This window comes from Arachis hypogaea, chromosome 6 (genome assembly GCF_003086295.3).
Source record: "Arachis hypogaea cultivar Tifrunner chromosome 6, arahy.Tifrunner.gnm2.J5K5, whole genome shotgun sequence".
Taxonomy (NCBI): domain Eukaryota; kingdom Viridiplantae; phylum Streptophyta; class Magnoliopsida; order Fabales; family Fabaceae; genus Arachis; species Arachis hypogaea.
In genome coordinates this window covers 41,880,694-41,902,469 of record NC_092041.1, presented here as the reverse complement: position 1 = coordinate 41,902,469, position 21,776 = coordinate 41,880,694, and the positions used below count along the sequence as shown (strand labels likewise).

Here is a 21,776-nt window from a genome sequence, read left to right as displayed (position 1 = left end):
CTGGCGTTCAGACGCCAGTAACAAATGGGGAGATGGCGTCTAACGCCACTCCAGCTTCCACCCCTGGCATTCAAACGTCAGTAGGGGATCAGTCACATACAAGTGCTGATGACAACCCTTCTAAAAAGGCTTCCCAACCCACTTTTGTAGGTAATAAACCTGCAGCAACTAAGGTTGAGGAATACAAAGCCAAAATGCCTTATCCTCAAAAACTCTGCCAAGCGGAACAGGATAAGCAATTTGCCCGCTTTGCAGACTATCTCAGGACTCTTGAAATAAAGATTCCGTTTGCAGAAGCACTTGAGCAAATACCATCTTATGCTAAGTTCATGAAAGAGATCTTAAGTCATAAGAAGGATTGGAGGGAAACTGAAAAAGTTTACCTCACTGAAGAATGCAGTGCAGTCATTCTGAAAAGCTTACCTGAGAAGCTTAAAGATCCTGGGAGCTTTATGATACCTTGCACATTAGAGGGTACTTATACCAAGCAAGCTCTATGTGATCTTGGGGCAAGTATCAACCTAATACATGCATCTACTATCAGAAAGCTTGGTTTAACTGAAGAAATCAAACCAACCAGGATATGTCTTCAACTTGCTGATGGCTCCATTAAGTACCAATCAGGCGTGATTGAAGACATGATTGTCAAGGTTGGGCCATTCGCCTTTCCCACTGACTTTGTGGTGCTGAAAATGGAGGAGCACAAGAGTGCAACTCTCATTCTAGGAAGACCTTTCCTAGCAACTGGCCGAACCCTCATTGATGTCCAAAAAGGGGAAGTAACTTTGAGAGTCAATGAGGAGGAGTTCAAGTTAAATGTTGTCAAAGCCATGCAACACCCAGACACCCCAAATGACTGCATGAGTGTTGATATTATTGACTCTCTGGTAAGAGAGGTCAATATGGCTGAGAGTCTCGAATCAGAGCTAGAGGACATCTTTAAAGATGTTCAGCCTGACTTGGAGGAATCAGAGAGAATGGTAGAACCTCTGAAAATCCCTCAGGAAGAAGAGAAACCTCCAAAACCCGAGCTCAAACCATTACCACCATCCCTGAAATATGCATTTCTGGGAGAAGGTGACACCTTTCCTGTAATTATAAGCTCTACCTTAGAGCCACAGGAAGAGGAAGCACTAATTCAAGTGCTAAGGACACACAAGACAGCTCTTGGGTGGTCCATTAGTGATCTTAAGGGCATCAGCCCAGCAAGATGCATGCACAAAATCCTATTGGAGGGTGACGCCAAGCCTGTGGTCTGATGAGCGGATAATTTGTACGCTTTTTGGCATTGTTTTTAGTATGTTTTTGGTATGATATAGTTAGTTTTTAGTATATTTTTATTAGTTTTTAGTTAAAATTCACTTTTCTGGACTTTACTATGAGTTTGTGTGTTTTTCTGTGATTTCAGGTATTTTCTGGCTGAAATTGAGAGACCTGAGCAAAAATCTGATTCAGAGACTAAAAAGGACTGCAGATGCTGTTGGATTCTGACCTCCCTGCACTCGAATTGGATTTTCTGGAGCTACAGAAGCCCAATTGGCGCGCTCTCAACGGCGTTGGAAAGTAGACATCCTGGGCTTTCCAGAAATATATGATAGTCCATACTTTGCCCAAGATTTGATGGCCCAAACCGGCATTCAAAGTCACCCTCAGAAATCCCAGCGTTAAACGCTGGAACTGGCACCCAAATGGGAGTTAAACGCCCAAACTGGCACTAAAGCTGGCGTTTAACTCCAAGAAGAGTCTCTACACGAAAATGCTTCATTGCTCAGCCCAAGCACACACCAAGTGGGCCCGGAAGTGGATTTTTATGTCATTTACTCATTTCTGTAAACCTTAGGCTACTAGTTCTCTATAAGTAGGACCTTTTACTATTGTATTTAAAAGACTTTGGTAGCTATCTTCATTTTTATGCTATCTTAGATCACTGGGAGGCTGGCCATTCGGCCATGCCTAGACCTTGTTCTTATGTATTTTCAACGGTGGAGCTTCTACACACCATAGATTAAGGTGTGGAGCTCTGCTGTACCTCGGGTATTAATGCAATTACTATTGTTCTTCTATTCAATTCCGCTTGTTCTTGTTCTAAGATATCACTTGTTCTTCAACTTGATGAATGTGATGATCCGTGACACTCATCATCATTCTCACCTATGAACGTGTGACTGACAACCACCTTCGTTCTACCTTCGATTGGGTGAATATCTCTTGGATTCCTGATTGCACGATGCATGGTTGATCGCCTGACAACCGAGTGCTCGCCTGACAACCGAGCCAACTATTCCGTGAGATCAGAGTCTTCGTGGTATAGGATAGAACTGATGGCGGCATTCAAGAGAATCCGGAAGGTCTAACCTTGTCTGTGGTATTCTGAGTAGGATTCAATGATTGAATGACTGTGACGTGCTTCAAACTCCTAGCAGGCGGGGCGTTAGTGACAGACGCAAAAGAATCGATGGATTCTATTCCGGCTTGACCGAGAACCGACAGCTGATTACCCATGCTGTGACAGAGCATAGGCGACGTTTTCACTGAGAGGATGGGAGGTAGCCACTGACAATGGTGAAACCCTACATGAGCTTGCCATGGAAAGGAGTAAGAAGGATTGGATGAAGACAGTAGGAAAGCAGAGAGACGGAAGGGAAGGCATCTTCATGCGCTTATCTGAAGTTCCTACCAATGAATTACATAAGTATCTCTATCTTTACCTTTATGTTTATTTCGTTCATCATCATACATCCATTTGAGTTTGCCTAACTAAGATTTACAAGATGACCATAGCTTGCTTCATACTAACAATCTCCGTGGGATCGACCCTTACTCGCGTAAGGTTTATTACTTGGACGACCCAGTGCACTTGCTGGTTAGTTGTGCGAAGTTGTGTAATGCCATGGTACTGAGCTACCAAGTTTTTGGGGTTCATGACCGGGGATTATGAGAGTTGTGAAAAGTATTGTTCACAATTTCGCACACCAAGTTTTTGGCGCCGTTGCCGGGGACTGTTCAGTTTTGACAACTGACGGTTCATCTTGTTGCTTAGATTAGGTATTTTTTTTTCTTCAGAGTTCTTAAGAATGAATTCTAGTGTTTCAAGGTGATGTTCTTATCATCACCAAAGCTGATTGATCTTCATCAATTTAGCTCTTGAATGCAATGTTCTGCTGAAGCTTGGCTGACCATGTCTAATTCCTTTAGACTGAAGCTTTAGACTAACATTGCGTGATTCCTGGGATTCTCATTAAGAATTTTGATACCTTTTTCCACTTAATTTTCGAAAAACACAAAAAAATTTACAAAATCATAAAATCCAAAAAATTTTTCTTGTTTGAGTCTAGTGTCTCATCTTAAGTTTGGTGTCAATTGCATGCATTCATTCATGTGTCTTAAGAATGTTCAAGCAATTCTTGATGATTTCTTATTTTGATCTTTGAATTCAATTGACTTGAGTGTTTATGTGTCTCATATGCATTTTGTTAGTGTCAGTAGTATACAAACTGCCAAGTTTGGTGTCTTGCATGCATTGTTATTTAATTCTTGTTGCATTTTGATTATTAAAAATCCAAAAAATATTTTTAATTTGTGTCTTCTCAAGTCAATAATACAGAAAATTGAAGATTCAGAACATTCTGCAGAGGAATTACACAGAAAAAGCTGGGCGTTCAAAACGCCCAGTAAAGAAGGACAGACTGGCGTTTAAACGCCAGTCAGGGTACCTGGTTGGGCGTTTAACGCCCAAAGAGGTATAGTTTTGGGCGTTAAACGCCAGAATGTGCACCATTCTGGGCGTTTAACGCCAGGATGGCTAAAGGGGGAAGATTTTGTTTTCAAATCAAATTTTTTTTAGTTTTCAAAATCCTTTCACAATCAAATCTTTTTCAAATCAATTTTTCAATCAAATCTTTTTCAAAATCAATTTCTTTCCATTTTCAAAGATACTTGCTACCAATTAATGATTTGATTCAACGTTTCAAGTATGTTGCCTTTTCTGTTGAGAGAGGTTTAATGTTTGAATCATATCTTTTCTTGTTAGTCAAGTTTTTAATTTTCAAAATCAAATCTTTCTAAAATGTTTTTCAAATCACATCTTCTCAATCACATCTTTTTAAAACCAATCATATTTTCTTAATCACATCTTTTTCAAAATAGTTTTCAATCAAATCTTCTTGATTTCTAATTTCAAAACTTTTTTTTCAAAAAAATCACTTGATTTCTTTTCAACTTTCATTTTCGAAAATTAAGTAATGTTTTTCAAAAATATTTTCAAAATTTTTCACTTAATTTTCGAAAATCACTTCCCTTCTTCTCACATCCTTCTATTTATGGACTAACACTATTCCTTAATGCAAAAATTCGAACTCCATCTTCTTTGATAAGTTCGAATTTTCTACTTCTGTCTTCTACCTTTCTCTTCCTCTGACACTTCAAGGAATCTCTATACTGTGACATAGAGGATTCCACATTTTCTTGTTCTCTTCTCTTTCTTATGAGCAGGAGCAAAGACAAAAGCATTCTTGTTGAAGCTGATCCTGAACCTGAAAGGACCTTGAAGAGAAAGCTAAGAGAAGCCAAAGCACAACTCTCTTTAGAGGACCTGACCGAATTCTTCAAAGAAGAAGAACACATGGCAGCCGAAAACAACAATGCCAACAATGCAAGGAAGGTGCTGGGTGACTTTACTGCACCTACTCCCGATTTCTATGGGAGAAGCATCTCTATCCCTGCCATTGGAGCAAACAACTTTGAGCTTAAGCCTCAATTAGTTTCTCTAATGCAACAGAATTGCAAGTTCCATGGACTTCCATTGGAAGATCCTCATCAGTTCTTAGCTGAGTTCTTGCAAATCTGTGACACTATCAAGACTAATGGGGTTGACCCTGAGGTCTACAAACTTATGCTATTCCCTTTTGCTGTAAGAGACAGAGCTAGAACATGGTTGGACTCTCAACCTAAAGAAAGCCTGGACTCTTGGGAAAAGCTAGTCAATGCCTTCTTGGCATAGTTCTTTCCACCTCAAAAATTGAGTAAGCTTAGAGTGGAAGTCCAAACCTTCAGACAGAAGGAAGGAGAATCCCTCTATGAAGCTTGGGAAAGATACAAACAATTAATCAGAAAGTGTCCTTCTGATATGCTTTCTGAATGGAGCATCATAGGTATTTTCTATGATGGTCTCTCTGAACTATCCAAAATGTCTTTGGATAGCTCTGCTGGAGGATCTCTTCATCTGAAGAAGACGCCTACAGAAGCTCAAGAACTGATTGAAATGGTTGCAAATAACCAATTCATGTACACTTCTGAAAAAAATCCTGTGAACAATGGGACTAGTCAGAAGAAAGGAATTCTTGAGATTGACACTCTGAATGCCATATTGGCTCAGAATAAAATATTGACTCAACAAGTCAATATGATTTCTCAAAGTCTGTCTGGAATGCAAAATGCACCAAGCAGTACTAAGGAGGCTTCATCTGAGGAAGAAGCTTATGATCCTGAGAACCCTTCAATGGAAGAGGTGAATTACATGGGAGAACCCTATGGAAACACCTATAATCCTTCATGGAGAAATCATCCAAATTTTTCATGGAAGGATCAACAGAGACCCCAACAAGGTTTCAACAACAATAATGGTGGAAGAAACAGGTTTAGCAATAGCAAGCCTTTTCCATCATCTTCTCAGCAACAGACAGAGAGTTCTAAGCAGAATAACTCTGACTTAGCAACCATGGTCTCTGATCTGATCAAAACCACTCAAAGTTTCATGACTGAAACAAGATCCTCCATTAGAAATTTGGAGGCACAAGTGGGACAGCTGAGCAAGAAAATTACTGAACTTCCTCCTAGTACTCTTCCAAGCAATACAGAAGAAAATCCAAAAGGAGAGTGCAAGGCCATCAACATGGCCGAATTTTGGGAGGAAGGAGAGGCAGTGAACGCCACTGAGGAAGGCCTCACTGGGCATCCACTGGCCTCCAATGAGTTCCCCAATGAGGAACCATGGGAATCTGAGGCTCAAACTGAGACCATAAAGATTCCATTGGACTTACTTCTGCCATTCATGAGCTCTGATGAGTATTCTTCCTCTGAAGAGGATGAGTATGTCACTGAGGAGCAAGTTGCTAAATACCTTGGAGCAATCATGAAGCTAAATGACAAGTTATTTGGAAATGAGACTTGGGAGGATGAACCCCCTTTGCTCACCAAAGAACTGGATAACTTGTCTAGGCAGAAACTGCCTCAAAAGAGGCAGGACCCTGGGAAGTTTTCAATACCTTGTACCATAGGCACCATGACCTTCAAGAAGGCCTTGTGTGACTTAGGGTCAAGTGTAAACCTCATGCCTCTCTCTGTAATGGAGAAGTTAGGGATCTCTGAGGTGCAAGCTGCAAAAATCTTACTAGAGATGGCAGACAACTCAAGAAAACAAGCCCATGGACTTGTAGAGGATGTTTTAGTTAAAGTTGAAGACCATTACATCCCTACTGATTTCATAGTCCTAGAGACTGGGAAGTGCATGGATGAATCCATCATCCTTGGCAGACCCTTCCTAGCCACAGCAAAAGCTGTGATTGATGTTGATAGAGGAGAGTTGATCATTCAAGTGAATGAAGAATCTTTGGTGTTAAGGCCCAAGGATATCCCTCTGTCATCATGGAGAGGAAGCATGAAGAGCTTCTCTCAAAGCAGAGCCAAACAGAGCCCCCACAGTCAAACTCTAAGTTTGGTGTTGGGAGGCCACAACCAAACTCTAAGTTTGGTGTTGAACCCTCACATTCAAACTCTAAGTTTGGTGTTGGGAGGTTCCAACATGGCTCTGAGCATCTGTGAGGCTCCATGAGAGTCCTCTGTGAAGCTACTGACATTAAAGAAGCGCTTGTTGGGAGGCAACCCAATGTTATATTTTATCTATTTTCTTTTGTTATTTTTTCTTTTTTGTAGGTTGATGATCATGAGAAGTCACAAAATCAATGAAAAAATCAAAAACAGAATGAAAAACAGGAAGAAAAACAGCACACCCTGGAGGACGCACCTACTGGCGTTTAAACGCCAGTGAGGCTAGCTGTTGGGCGTTTAACGCCCAGTCTGGCACCATTCTGGGCGTTTAACGCTAGAAAGGGGCACCAGACTGGCGTTAAACGCCAGAAAGGGGCAAGAAGCTGTCGTTAAACGCCAGAAATGGGCACCAGCCCGGCGTTTAATGCCAGAAATGGCTAAAAACGTGATTTTGTTTGCCATTTGGTGCAGGGATGACTTTTCCTTGACACCTCAGGATCTGTGGACCCCACAGGATCCTCACCTACCCTACCACTCTATCTCTCTTCTTCACCCAATCACCTCAACACCTCTTCCCCAAAAACCCCTCACCTATCAAGTCCCATCTTTCTCTTCACCACTCACATCCATCCTTCATAAAACCCCACCTACCTCACCATTCAAATTCAAACCACTTTCCCACCCAAACCCACCCTCAAGTGACCGAAACCTACCCTTTGCCTCTCCTATATAAACCCTCCTTCACTCCTTCATTTTCACACAACAAACACACCACTTCTCCCCTTCTTGGCCGAAAACAAAAGCCATTCCCTTTCCCCTCATTTCTTCTTCTTCTACTCTCTTCTTTCTTCTTTTGCTCGAGGACGAGCAAACATTTTAAGTTTGGTGTGGTAAAAGCATTGCTTTTTGTTTTTCCATAACCATTTATGGCATCCAAGGCCGGAGAAACCTCTAGAAAGAGGAAAGGGAAGGCAAAAGCTTCCACCTCCGAGTCATGGGAGATGGAAAGATTCATCTCAAGGGTGCATCAAGACCACTTCTATGAAGTTGTGGCTTTGAAGAAGGTGATCCCCGAGGTCCCTTTTTCACTCAAAAAGGGTGAATATCCGGAGATCCGACATGAGATCCGAAGAAGAGGTTGGGAAATTCTTACCAACCCCATTCAACAAGTCGGAATCTTAATGGTTCAAGAGTTCTATGCCAATGCATGGATCACCAAGAACCATGATCAAAGTGTGAACCCGGATCCAAAGAATTATCTTACTATGGTTCGGGGGAAATACTTGGATTTCAGTCTGGAAAGTGTAAGGTTGGCATTCAATTTGCCCATGATGCAAGGAGATGAACACCCTTACACTAGAAGGGTCAACTTTGATCAAAGGTTGGACCAAGTCCTCACAGTCATATGTGAAGAGGGTGCCCAATGAAAGAGAGATTCAAGAGGGAAGCCGGTTCAATTGAGAAGGCATGACCTCAAACCCGTGGCTAGAGGATGGTTGGAGTTTATACAACGCTCAATCATTCCCACTAGCAACCGGTCCGAAGTTACCATAGACCGGGCTATCATGATCCATAGCATCATGATTGGAGAAGAAATAGAAGTTCATGAGGTTATAGCCCAAGAACTCTATAAGGTGGCGGACAAGTCCTCTACCTTGGCAAGGTTAGCCTTCCCTCATCTCATTTGTCACCTCTGTTATTCAGTTGGAGTTGACATAGAGGGAGACATCCCCATTGATGAGGACAAGCCCATCACTAAGAAGAGGATGGAGCACACAAGAGACCCCACTCATCATGAGATCCCTGAGATTCCTCAAGGGATGCACTTTCCTCCACAAAACTATTGGGAGCAACTAAACACCTCCCTAGGAGAATTGAGTTCCAACATGGGACAACTAAGGATGGAGCATCAAGAACACTCCATCATCCTCCATGAAATTAGAGAAGATCAAAGAATCATGAGAGAGGAGCAACAAAGACAAGGAAGAGACATTGAGGAGCTCAAGCACTCTATAGGATCTTCAAGAGGAAGAAAGAGCCGCCATCACTAAGGTGGACCCGTTCCTTAATTTCCTTGTTCTTTATTCTTCTGTTTTTCGAATTTTATGCTTATGTTTATCCATGTTTGTGTCTTGTGATCATTAGTGTCTTAGTGTCTATGCCTTAAAGTTATGAATGTCCTATGAATCCATCACCTTTCTTAATAAAAACGTGCTTAATTGATAAAGAAAAAGAATTGCATGAATTTTGAATTTTATAACAGTTTAATTATTTTGATGTGGTGGCAATACTTTTGTTTTCTGAATGTATGCTTAAACAGTGCATATGTATCTTGAATTTGTGGTTCATGAATGTTGGCTCTTGAAAGAATGATGAAAAAGGAGACATGTTACTGAGGATCTGAAAAATCATTAAAATGATTCTTGAAGCAAGAAAAAGCAATGAAAAAAAAAGAGAGAAAAGAAAGAAATAAAGTTGTGATCCAAGGCAATAAGAGTGTGCTTAAGAACCCTGGACACCTCTAATTGGGGACTTTAGCAAAGCTGAGTCATAATCTGAAAAGGTTCACCCAATTATGTGTCTGTGGCATGTATGTATCCGGTGGTAATACTGGAAGACAGAGTGCTTTGGGCCACAGCCAAGACTCAATAAGTAGCTATGTTCAAGAATCATCATACTTAACTAGGAGAATCAATAACACTATCTGGATTCTAAGTTCCTAAAGAAGCCAATCATTCTGAATTTCAAAGGATAGAGTGAGATGCCAAAACTGTTCAGAGGCAAAAAGCTAAAAGCCCCGCTCATCTAATTGATACTGAGCTTCATAGATGTTTTTGGAATTCATTGCATATTCTCTTCTTTTTATCTTATTTGATTTTCAGTTGCTTGAGGACAAGCAACAATTTAAGTTTGGTGTTGTGATGAGCGGATAATTTGTACGCTTTTTGGCATTGTTTTTAGTATGTTTTTGGTATGATATAGTTAGTTTTTAGTATATTTTTATTAGTTTTTAGTTAAAATTCACTTTTCTGGACTTTACTATGAGTTTGTGTGTTTTTCTGTGATTTCAGGTATTTTCTGGCTGAAATTGAGGGACCTGAGCAAAAATCTGATTCAGAGACTAAAAAGGACTGCAGATGCTGTTGGATTCTGACCTCCCTGCACTCGAAGTAGATTTTCTGGAGCTAAAGAAGCCCAATTGGCGCGCTCTCAACGGCGTTGGAAAGTAGACATCCTGGGCTTTCCAGCAATATATGATAGTCCATACTTTGCCCAAGATTTGATGGCCCAAACCGGCGTTCAAAGTCACCCTCAGAAATCCCAGCGTTAAACGTTGGAACTGGCACCCAAATGGGAGTTAAACGCCCAAACTGGCACTAAAGCTGGCGTTTAACTCCAAGAAGAGTCTCTACACGAAAATGCTTCATTGCTCAGCCCAAGCACACACCAAGTGGGCCTGGAAGTGGATTTTTATGTTATTTACTCATTTCTGTAAACCTTAGGCTACTAGTTCTCTATAAGTAGGACCTTTTACTATTGTATTTAAAAGACTTTGGTAGCTATCTTCATTTTTATGCTATCTTAGATCACTGGGAGGTTGGCCATTCGGCCATGCCTAGACCTTGTTCTTATGTATTTTCAACGGTGGAGCTTCTACACACCATAGATTAAGGTGTGGAGCTCTGCTGTACCTCGAGTATTAATGCAATTACTATTGTTCTTCCATTCAATTCCGCTTGTTCTTGTTCTAAGATATCACTTGTTCTTCAACTTGATGAATGTGATGATCCGTGACACTCATCATCATTCTCACCTATGAACGTGTGACTGACAACCACCTCCGTTCTACCTTCGATTGGGTGAATATCTCTTGGATTCCTGATTGCACGATGCATGGTTGATCGCCTGACAACCGAGTGCTCGCCTGACAACTGAGCCAACCATTCCGTGAGATCAGAGTCTTCGTGGTATAGGCTAGAACTGATGGCGGCATTCAAGAGAATCCGGAAGGTCTAACCTTGTCTGTGGTATTCTGAGTAGGATTCAATGATTGAATGACTGTGACGTGCTTCAAACTCCTAGCAGGCGGGGCGTTAGTGACAGACGCAAAAGAATCGATGGATTCTATTCCGGCCTGACCGAGAACCGACAGCTGATTACCCATGCTGTGACAGAGCATAGGCGACGTTTTCACTGAGAGGATGGGAGGTAGCCACTGACAATGGTGAAACCCTACATGAGCTTGCCATGGAAAGGAGTAAGAAGGATTGGATGAAGACAGTAGGAAAGCAGAGAGACGGAAGGGAAGGCATCTTCATGCGCTTATCTGAAGTTCCTACCAATGAATTACATAAGTATCTCTATCTTTACCTTTATGTTTATTTCGTTCATCATCATACATCCATTTGAGTTTGCCTAACTAAGATTTACAAGATGACCATAGCTTGCTTCATACTAACAATCTCCGTGGGATCGACCCTTACTCGCGTAAGGTTTATTACTTGGACGACCTAGTGCACTTGCTGGTTAGTTGTGCGAAGTTGTGTAATGCCATGGTACTGAGCTACCAAGTTTTTGGGGTTCATGACCGGGGATTATGAGAGTTGTGAAAAGTATTGTTCACAATTTCGCGCACCATGGTCCAACCACAAAGGCGGCTGAACCCAGCCATGAAGGAAGTTGTGCAGAAGGAGGTCACTAAATTACTAGAGGCTGGGATTATTTATCCTATTTCTGACAGCCCCTGGGTAAGCCCTGTCCAAGTCGTCCCTAAAAAGGGAGGCATGACAGTGGTTCACAATGAAAAAAATGAACTGGTTCCTATAAGAACAGTTACAGGGTGGCGTATGTGTATTGATTATAGAAGGCTCAATATAGCCACCAGAAAGGATCATTTTCCTTTACCATTCATAGACCAAATGCTAGAAAGACTAGCAGGTCATGAATACTACTGCTTCCTGGATGGATATTCAGGTTATAATCAAATTGCAGTAGATCCCCAGGATCAGGAGAAAACGGCATTCACCTGCCCATCTGGAGTATTTGCATACAGAAGGATGCCATTTGGCCTGTGCAATGCACCTGCAACTTTTCAGAGGTGCATGCTCTCAATTTTCTCTGATATGGTGGAAAAATTCCTGGAAGTCTTCATGGATGACTTTTCAGTATTTGGAGACTCATTCAGCTCCTGCCTTAACCATTTAGCACTTGTTCTAAAGAGATGCCAAGAGACTAACCTGGTTTTAAACTGGGAGAAGTGTCACTTTATGGTGACTGAAAGAATTGTCCTTGGGCACAAAATCTCGAACAAGGGGATAGAGGTGGATCAAGCTAAGATTGAGGTAATTGAAAAATTACCACCACCTGCCAATGTTAAGGCAATCAGAAGCTTTCTGGGGCATGCAGGATTCTATAGGAGGTTTATAAAGGATTTTTCAAAAATTGCCAAACCTCTGAGCAACCTGCTAGCTACTGACACACCATTTATCTTTGATAAAGAGTGTCTGCAGGCATTTGAGACTCTGAAAGCTAAATTGGTTACAGCACCAATCATCTCTGCACCAGACTGGACATTACCATTTGAATTGATGTGTGATGCCAGTGACCATGCCATTGGTGCAGTGTTGGGACAAAGGCATGACAAGCTCCTGCACGTCATTTACTATGCCAGTCGTGTTTTAAATGACGCACAGAAGAATTACACAACCACAGAAAAAGAGCTACTTGCAGTGGTTTATGCCATTGACAAATTCAGATCCTATTTAGTAGGATCAAAAGTGATTGTGTATACTGATCATGCTGCTCTTAAATATCTACTCACAAAGCAGGATTCAAAGCCCAGACTTATAAGATGGGTGTTGCTTCTGCAAGAGTTTGATATAGAAATAAGAGACAGAAAAGGGACAGAGAATCAAGTAGCAGATCACCTGTCCTGAATAGAACCAGTGGAAGGGGCGTCCCTCCCTCTCACTGAGATCTCTGAAACCTTTCCGGATGAGCAACTCTTTGCCATCCAGGAAGTGCCATGGTTTGCAGACATTGCAAACTACAAGGCAGTGAGATTCATACCCAAAGAGTACAGTAGACAGCAATCAAAGAAGCTGATCACAGATGCAAAGTATTATCTTTGGGATGAGCCATATCTCTTTAAGAGATGTGCAGACGGAGTAATCCGTAGATGTGTGCCTAAAGAAGAAGCGCAAAAGATCCTTTGGCATTGCCATGGATCACAGTATGGAGGACATTTTGGAAGTAAGCGAACAGCCACAAGAGTCCTCCAAAGTGGCTTCTACTGGCCTACTCTCTATAAAGATTCCCGAGCGTTTGTGCTTAATTGTGACAGTTGCCAAAGATCAGGCAACCTACCTCACAGTTATGCCATGCCTCAACAAGGGATCTTGGAGATTGAGTTGTTTGATGTATGGGGCATTGACTTCATGGGACCTTTCCCACCATCATACTCAAACACTTATATTCTGGTGGCAGTGGATTATGTATCCAAATGGGTGGAGGCTATTGCAACACCCACTAATGACACTAAAACAGTGTTAAAATTCCTCCAGAAACACATCTTCAGTAGATTTGGTACCCCTAGGGTATTAATCAGTGATGGGGGCAGTCATTTCTGCAATAAACAGCTTTACTCTGCTTTGGTTCGTTATGGAGTCAGCCACAAGGTGGCCACTCCATACCATCCTCAGACCAATGGACAAGCTGAAGTCTCAAATAGAGAACTCAAAAGAATCCTGGAACGGACTGTAATTAACCGTAGAAGGGATTGGGCAAGAAGCTTGGATGATGCTCTGTGGGCATACAGAACAGCATTCAAGACCCCTATAGGGACCTCTCCATACCAGCTTGTATATGGAAAGGCATGTCACTTGCCAGTGGAACTGGAACACAAGGCCTACTGGGCAACCAGATTCCTGAACCTTGATGCCAAGTTAGCTGGAGAAAAATGTTTACTCCAGCTAAATGAGCTAGAGGAATTTAGACTCAATGCTTTCGAGAATGCAAAAACATACAAAGAGAAAGCGAAAAGATGGCATGATAAGAAATTGTCATCCAGAGTCTTTGAGCCAGGGCAGAAAGTTCTGCTATTTAATTCTAGGCTCAAATTATTCCCTGGGAAATTAAAATCCCGGTGGAGAGGTCCATATGTAATTACAAGTGTATCACCATATGGATACGTAGAGCTTCAGGATAATGAATCTAACAAAAAGTTCATTGTTAATGGACAGAGAGTTAAACATTATCTTGAAGGCAATTTTGAGCAAGAATGCTCAAAACTGAGACTTGATTAAAAGCTCAGTAATAGTCCAGCTAATGACATTAAAGAAGCGCTTGCTGGGAGGCAACCCAGCCATTCACAAAATTTAATTTTATTTGTTTTTTTTTCTAATTGATTAAGTTTTACAGGTAGATGCCAGAGTATCTTCAAAAGGTGAAATAGCAATTGATTGAAGTCACAGAGTTACAGGGAAATTTGGAAAGCTTACTGGCATCAAAAAGCCAGTAAGAAACGTTTTAGGTGTTAAACGCCCAAAAGAAGCACCCACTGGGCGTTCAACGCCAGTAAGGGTAGCCATCTGGGCGTTAAACGCCAGAAGGGAGCATCTTTTGGGCGTTGAACGCCAGAAAGAAGCACCTTCTGGGCGTTTAACGCCAGAACCACAGCATCCTGGGCGTTTAGAAAAAACGCCCAGTGACAAAGGACTTCTTGGCGTTCAACGCCAGAAAGAAGCAGCAGCTGGGCGTTGAACGCCCAGGAGAAGCAACATTTGGGCGTTAAACGCCCAAAACATGCAGCGTTTGGGCGTTTAACGCCAGGATGGTGGGGAGGAGGTAAAATTCATTTTTCTTCAAAAATTTTCTAATTTTTATGTTTTAATTCATGATTTCTTGCATAAACATGTTTCCAAATATCATCCATCAATTCCAAAAATTTTAATCCTAATTTCTAAAAACACTAATTTCTAAAATCTCTTTTTCAAAAATATCAAATATATCTTAATCCATAAACCCAAATCTTTTTCCAATCCAACTCTTTTTCAAATCTTTTTCAAACTCATCATATCTTTTAAATTTCGAAATTGCCTCTCCCTCTATTCTTCTCCTATCCTTTCTTTTGCTTGAGGACAAGCAAACATCTAAGTTTGGTGTGATTTGCCATGATCACTGAGCTAAAACTCATCAAGATCATGGCATTTAAGGGAACAAGAAGAGCAAGGATGTGACTTGAAGGAACTGAAGTGTCAGAAGCTATTCCTTGAAGGACCAAGCACCCCACAGACTAGAGGAACATCCACTTCCCAAAATAAAGGTCGTTGAGTTCTAATCTTTGCCTTAACTCTGTGATAACTGTTCTTATTAGAAATTTACCTTAGAAGTTATATATTAGTAGTAGTAATTAGTATCTCTACTTTGATTTTAATTCCAATTAAGTTATAATTTATTTTTCTCATCATCATCAAATATGAATAAAATAGTAGATTTTTAGAATAAAGAGGCAATATTTTTTTCGAGTTCTTAATAAGAAAAATTCTAATTATTTATATGTGGTGGCAATACTTTTTGTCTTCTGAATGAATGCTTGAACAGTGCATATTTTTGATATTGAATTTTATGAATGTTAAAATTGTTGACTCCTGAAAGAATGATGAACAAGAGAAATGTTATTGATGATCTGAAAAATCATGAAAGTGATTCTTGAAGCAAGAAAAAGCAGTGAAAAAGCAAAAGCTTGTGCAAAAAAAAAAAAGAGAATAAAATAGAAAGAAAAAGAAAAAGCAAGCAGAAAAAGCCAATAGCCCTTAAAACCAAAAGGCAGGGGTAAAAAGGATCCAAGGCTTTGAGCATCAATGGATAGGAGGGCCCAAGGAAATAAATCCAGGCCTAAGCGGCTAAATCAAGCTGTCCCTAACCATGTGCTTGTGGCATGCAGGTCCAAGTGAAAAGCTTGAGACTGAGTGGTTAAAATCGTGATCCAAAGCAAAAAGAGTGTGCTTAAGAACTCTGGACACCTCTAATTGGGGACTTTAGCAAAGCTGAGTCACAATCTGAAAAGGTTCACCCAGTTATGTGTCTGTGGCATTTATGTATCCGGTGGTAATACTGGAAAACAAAATGCTTAGGGCCACGGCCAAGACTCAATAAGTAGCTGCGTTCAAGAATCAACATACTAAAATAGGAGAGTCAATAATACTATCTGAATTCTGAGTTCCTATGGATGCCAACCATTCTAAATTTCAAAGGATAAAGTGAGATGCCAAAACTGTTCAGAAGCAAAAAGCTACAAGCCCCGCTCATCTAATAAGAATCTGAGCTTCACTTAAAACTCTGAGATATTATTGCTTCTTAATTTCTTTAAATTCTATTTTATTTATCTAGTTGCTTAAGGACAAGCAACAGTTTAAGTTTGGTGTTGTGATGAGCGGATATTTTATACGCTTTTTGGGGGTAATTTCATGTAGATTTTAGCATGTTTTAATTAGTTTTTAGTTAAATATTATTAGTTTTTAGGAAAAAATCATATTTCTGGACTTTACTATGAGTTTGTGTGTTTTTCTGTGATTTCAGGTATTTTCTGGCTGAAATTGAGGGAGCTGAGCAAAAATCTGAGTTAGGCTGAAAAAGGACTGCTGATGCTGTTGGATCCTAACCTCTCTGCACTCGAAATGGATTTTCTGGAGCTACAGGAGTCCAATTGGCGCGATCTCAACGGCGTTGGAAAGTAGACATCCAGGGCTTTCCAGCAATATATAATAGTTCATACTTTGCGCGAAGATAGATGACGTAACTTGGCGTTGAACGCCAAGTACATGCTGCTGTCTGGAGTTAAACGCCAGAAACACGTCATGATCCGGAGTTGAACGCCCAAAACACGTCATAACTTGGAGTTCAACTCCAAGAAAAGCCTCAGCTCGTGGATAGCTTTAGTCTCAGCCCCAGCACACACCAAGTGGGCCCCAGAAGTGGATTTATGCACCAATTATCTTAGTTTACTCATTTTCTGTAAACCTAGGTTACTAGTTTCTATTTAAACAACTTTTAGAGACTTATTTTGTACCTCATGACATTTTCAGATCTGAAATACATACTTTTTGACGGCATGAGTCTCTAAACTCCATTGTTGGGGGTGAGGAGCCCTGCAACGTCTCGATGAATTAATACAATTACTTTTGTTTTCCATTCAAACACGCTTGTTCTTATCTAAGATGTTCATTCGCGCTTAATTATGAAGAAGGTAATGATCCGTGACACTCATCACCTTCCTCAATCCATGAACGTGTGCCTGACAACCACCTCCGTCCTACATCAGATTGAATGAGTATCTCTTAGATTCCTTAATCAGAATCTTCGTGGTATAAGCCGGATTGATGGCGGCATTCATGAGAATCCGGAAAGTCTAAACCTTGTCTGTGGTATTCCAAGTAGGATTCTGGGATTGAATGACTGTGACGAGCTTCAAACTCCTGAAGGCTGGGCGTTAGTGACAGACGTAAAAGAATCAATGGATTCTATTCCAACCTGATTGAGAACCGACAGATGATTAGCCGTGCTGTGACAGAGCATAGGAACGTTTTCACTGAGAGGATGGGAAGTAGCCATTGACAACGGTGACACCCTACATAGAGCTTGCCATGGAAGGGACTTTGCGTGTGGAAAAGGATTTCAAGAAAGAGTTGAAGTTCAGAGGACAAAGCATCTCCAAAACTCCAACATATTCTCCATTAATAAAGTAACAATTCCTTATTCCAAATACTTTGACTTCTTACAATTAAATCCAAATAACCTTATTGGCATCCTGACTAAGATTAATAAAATAAACATAGCTTGCTTCAATCCAACAATCTCCGTGGGATTCGACCCTTACTCACGTAAGGTATTACTTAGACGACCCAGTGCACTTGCTGGTTAGTTGTGCGGATTGCAAAAAGTGTGATTGCAATTTCATGCACCAAAGGTCGGCTGGCAAATTTATTTTGGGCAGATGGCATTTGTAGGTCCGATTATCAGTGCTTTGGAGATGTGCTTGCATTCGATACAACCTACCGAAAGAATAAGTACAGAAGGCCCTTGGTAATCTTCTCAGGTTGTAACCATCACCGCCAAACATGTATATTTGGTTTTGCCTTGGTAGAGGACGAACGGACTGCAACATATATGTGGTTGTTGCAAAACTTTCTAGAAGTCATGCTGAACAAGTCTCCTAGTGTTGTGGTCACAGACGGTGACGAAGCAATGAAGGCAGCAATTTGAGAAATCTTCTCGGATGCAACTCACCGATTATGTGGTTGGCACATTCAGAAGAATGTAACGACAAACATAAAAAACAAAAATTTTTCCAACAACTTCAGAAGATGTTTGTATGCTCCATGGCATCCGGAAGAATTTGAAGAATATTGGGAGAATATGATAAAAAAATATGGGTTGGAGGAAAATGAATGGGTTCTGAATGAAAATGAGAAGAGGAAAAGTTGGGCAAGCGCTTACTTGAGGGATAAATTCTGTGCTGGATTTAGAACAACATCAAGGTGTGAGGCGTTAAACAACTTCATTAAGAGGTTTATTGGCTTTCGCCAAAGTCTTCTAGAGTTGGTCCAAAATCTTGAACATGTTCTTAGGGACTATAGAAACAATGAATTAGTTTCTCAATTTAAGACGCTGTATGGGGAGCCCGTTCTAACTACTGGGCTAGAAGCGTTGGAGCTTTCTGCTGCCAATTTTTACATTAGGGAGATTCTTGGAGAAGTAAAAAAGCAGATTCAAGGAGTAGTCGCATTAGATGTAATAAATGAGGAAAACATATCAACCACTGTTGTGTTAAAAGTTAAGGAGTGTGACAGGAGACAACATATTTATAACGTACTTTATGATCGCAATACTGAGCATATGGAGTGTGAATGTAGTCGGTGGAGTAGTGAAGGCATTCCTTGCAAGCACATGTTTTGTGCAATGAAAAGGGTAGGTTTACAGAAGTTGCCAGATAGTCTTCTTTTGAGAAGATGGTCGAAGGATGCTAAGAAGTATCTGGATGAAAGTTTTGCTGGAGGCACTATGCAAGACAGAGAAAGAGAATTTTTAATGCGCTATGGCGCATTGTCAATGGCAGCTACGTGGATGGTATTCTTAGGAGCTCAAGATGGTCCTTCTTTCCATGACGCTATGAATGAAGTCTGTCGTTGGACCCAAACACTAGAACAAAAATCTGACTTGAAAAGACAAACAACAGATTCTACCACGCCAAACTTTGTTGGTGACCCTTCGGTGGTCAAGACAAAAGGAGCACCCAAGGGGAAAAAGGAGAGGGGTAAATGGAGGTGCACTAAATGCAACAATGCTGGTCATGTAAAGAATAAATATCCTGTGAGGAATGACGGTGACGATTTGGGGGATAAGACTAGTAATGGCGCGCAAGCTAGCTTTGGTACCAAGGAGGTCAGTGAGATACAATATTGCATTAGTTGTTATTTGATTTAAAATAAACTGGTGACCTCTATATTGTAGTTATACTTGATAGAATTTTTGACTCCATGTATTAATTTTTCATAGGAGCTTCCCAAGGACCCTATGGCTTCTCAAGAGACATTACCAGTGCCAAATACAGAAGTAAATGTACCTGTGCAGCAAGAGTCTGGGCTAGGTGATTCAGGATTGATTAATGGCCATGAGAATCCCATCCCACCGTATGGAAGTCATCAGTGGCTATTACAGGTATAAATTTAAAGAGATGAATAATTGCATTGAGGAAACTTAGTGTTTTGGTAAGTCTTAAATTATTTGAAATCACATTATGATTCGCTGAAGTCATTTTTATTTCTCTCAAATTTATTTGTGATGTGGAGAACAGGTTGTACAACAAGGACATTATTCGAAGTTCAATGGGATGCAGTAGCATGTACTTGTATATACTCATGAGAGTATGGTTTAAGATGTTAGTTAAATTCTTGGATTTCAATAAGACTTTGCTTTGAGGTTGATAAATTTTTAATATTTAAATTTTTAGATATTTATCATAACTTGTCATCGTTACACTCGGCTGAAATGTGTAGAAAGTTTCAACAGTTTTTGATTTATATAACTAAAATCTTATTGATTCTTATTCATGCTAAAATTCAAAAGGGTCTCTTGTTGTTTCTTAGTCATGCTAAAATCCATACTAAAATTCTGTTTGATTTACGAAATGCATGGAAAAATTATTATAATTGTAATATACCTTCGATGGTTGATGTTCGATAAGTATCAATCTGTGCGCTATGCATTTATTATAAAGTTCATAATCTTGGCTTTTTCACCCACATCATTTATTGGTTTGAACTATGATCTTAAGTCTCCAAAGTTTGAGTTCCTATCACTTGCAAAACCTTCACTCTTTGAATACCCAAAGACTTGCGCCCTGGTGAGCCTGAAGTGCTCTCTCTCACAAACACACCCTCATCTACCACGTCAACTGCTGGTGGTTCAGCAGCAGGGTTGCAGAGTTTTGCATCAGCAATGGCTGTTGACGAGGAACCTCAACCATTTGAGTACACCTCCTAAGTCCGGCACTGATTAGCAAAGCTCAAATTTGAGGTGGTTAGATAATTGGTTATCCGGAGGAAAAGCAACTACACAAATGGTTCAAGCGACTACACTGTGAATTGGTTCTTACTATATGCAGTTTGATTGTTGGTTGTAATAGCATCTGAATTGGTTTTGTAGTAAAATATGAACAAAGCTAAGAAAATTGAGACTTTGAGAGTGATTCCTCTTATATGCATACTCTGTTAATTGTTGAATGCAGCTTCCAGAGTCGTTTAGTGTTATTTTCACATGGTTTGCCGCTGATCCCCTCCTTGTGTGGTTGGCTCAGTCACTTACAGGTGCTATTATAAAGGATTTTGTGATTCTAGAGGTACAAAAATTTCTGTAACACTATTTATATTTTGATGTTATACAGACAGATGGGTAGTACGTGAAGATATATATAAGACACACAAATGGGTAGTGACAAATTTTATCAGGTCAGAAAACAGTGGTGATAAATCACTATTATAGTTGCAGCACCACACCATGTATATTCAGCACCACACCTTTACTTAATTATATATATATATATATATATATATATATATATATATATATATATATATATATATATATATATATATATTCAGTACTAACCGGCATGTTTGTGTTGGTGCAGTGGCGAGCCATGACTCTGCCTGATAGATACATTGAGCATTGATCTCAGTAGGATCAAACTCAAGCAGCGGGGTTGAGTTCAAACCATATCGCAGCTACTGCTTTGACGTTAACCAATGTTTTTTTTGTGTGTATTTTATTATTTTTATCTAAAATATCACCTTATATTAGCCAAGTTATACCACATTACTTCGATATATATTATTCTACTTTCATCAGTGAATCCGCCAATAATGAGATGTATACACCTTTGGTTGCTCTGTGTTCAGGTAAATATCACTAACATACCAAAGTGAACTATTCCATGAATCGTAAATTATACACTATAAATATCATCTCACGCACCAAATTTTTCAAGATAATAACAAGAATAAAAAAATCCTAAGTGCAAGATATAAATCATTATAAATAATAAAAAATCCATATATTTAAAAAGTCAAAGAAATAAGTGCAAGATATAAAGTTAGCTTGTATTTTAAAGAAAAATAAAATAGCTTAATTCAATCCATAATTTCTAATAAAAAAGTTTTTAACGTCTTAAGTTTGCATGATAGACTGTTGTATCTTTTTATTCCGGTCAGTGACAGCAAGCTTCTCTATGATATCCCGCTTTGAGTTATTTTTGTCATTCACCAAATCCACAGCTAGACGCATCCTTGTGTAATCAGAAATAACCTAACAGACAATAACAACGATATTACAAAATGGAACAAACATAACTTCATTAATAATGTTATTTTTCTTACCCATGTCTTATTACCGAGGCTCCAATAGCGAGTGAGTTGCATTCATTGAGTGACCCAAATACCACAGTTATTCCTTTG

General features: G+C 40.0%; 1 protein-coding gene and 1 non-coding gene across 2 annotated transcripts; one reads left to right on the top strand and one right to left on the bottom strand.

The window, feature by feature from the left end:
- Positions 1-5,023: 5,023 nt before the first annotated feature.
- Positions 5,024-5,131, bottom strand: LOC112699827 (small nucleolar RNA R71). The gene has a single exon (XR_003152764.1). It is a non-coding gene; the product is annotated as a small nucleolar RNA R71 (small nucleolar RNA).
- Positions 5,132-18,180: 13,049 nt separating this feature from the next.
- LOC112805535 (protein FAR-RED IMPAIRED RESPONSE 1-like) lies at positions 18,181-19,248 on the top strand. Its single transcript, XM_025847908.1, has one exon. It carries the CDS (start codon positions 18,181-18,183, stop codon positions 19,246-19,248), a length of 1,068 nt encoding a protein of 355 aa, XP_025703693.1.
- Positions 19,249-21,776: the final 2,528 nt, after the last annotated feature.

Coding starts and splice junctions, on each gene's coding strand:
- LOC112805535 (XM_025847908.1), top strand. CDS start 18,181: ATGATAAAAAAATATGGGTTGGAGGAAAATGAATGGGTTCTGAATGAA.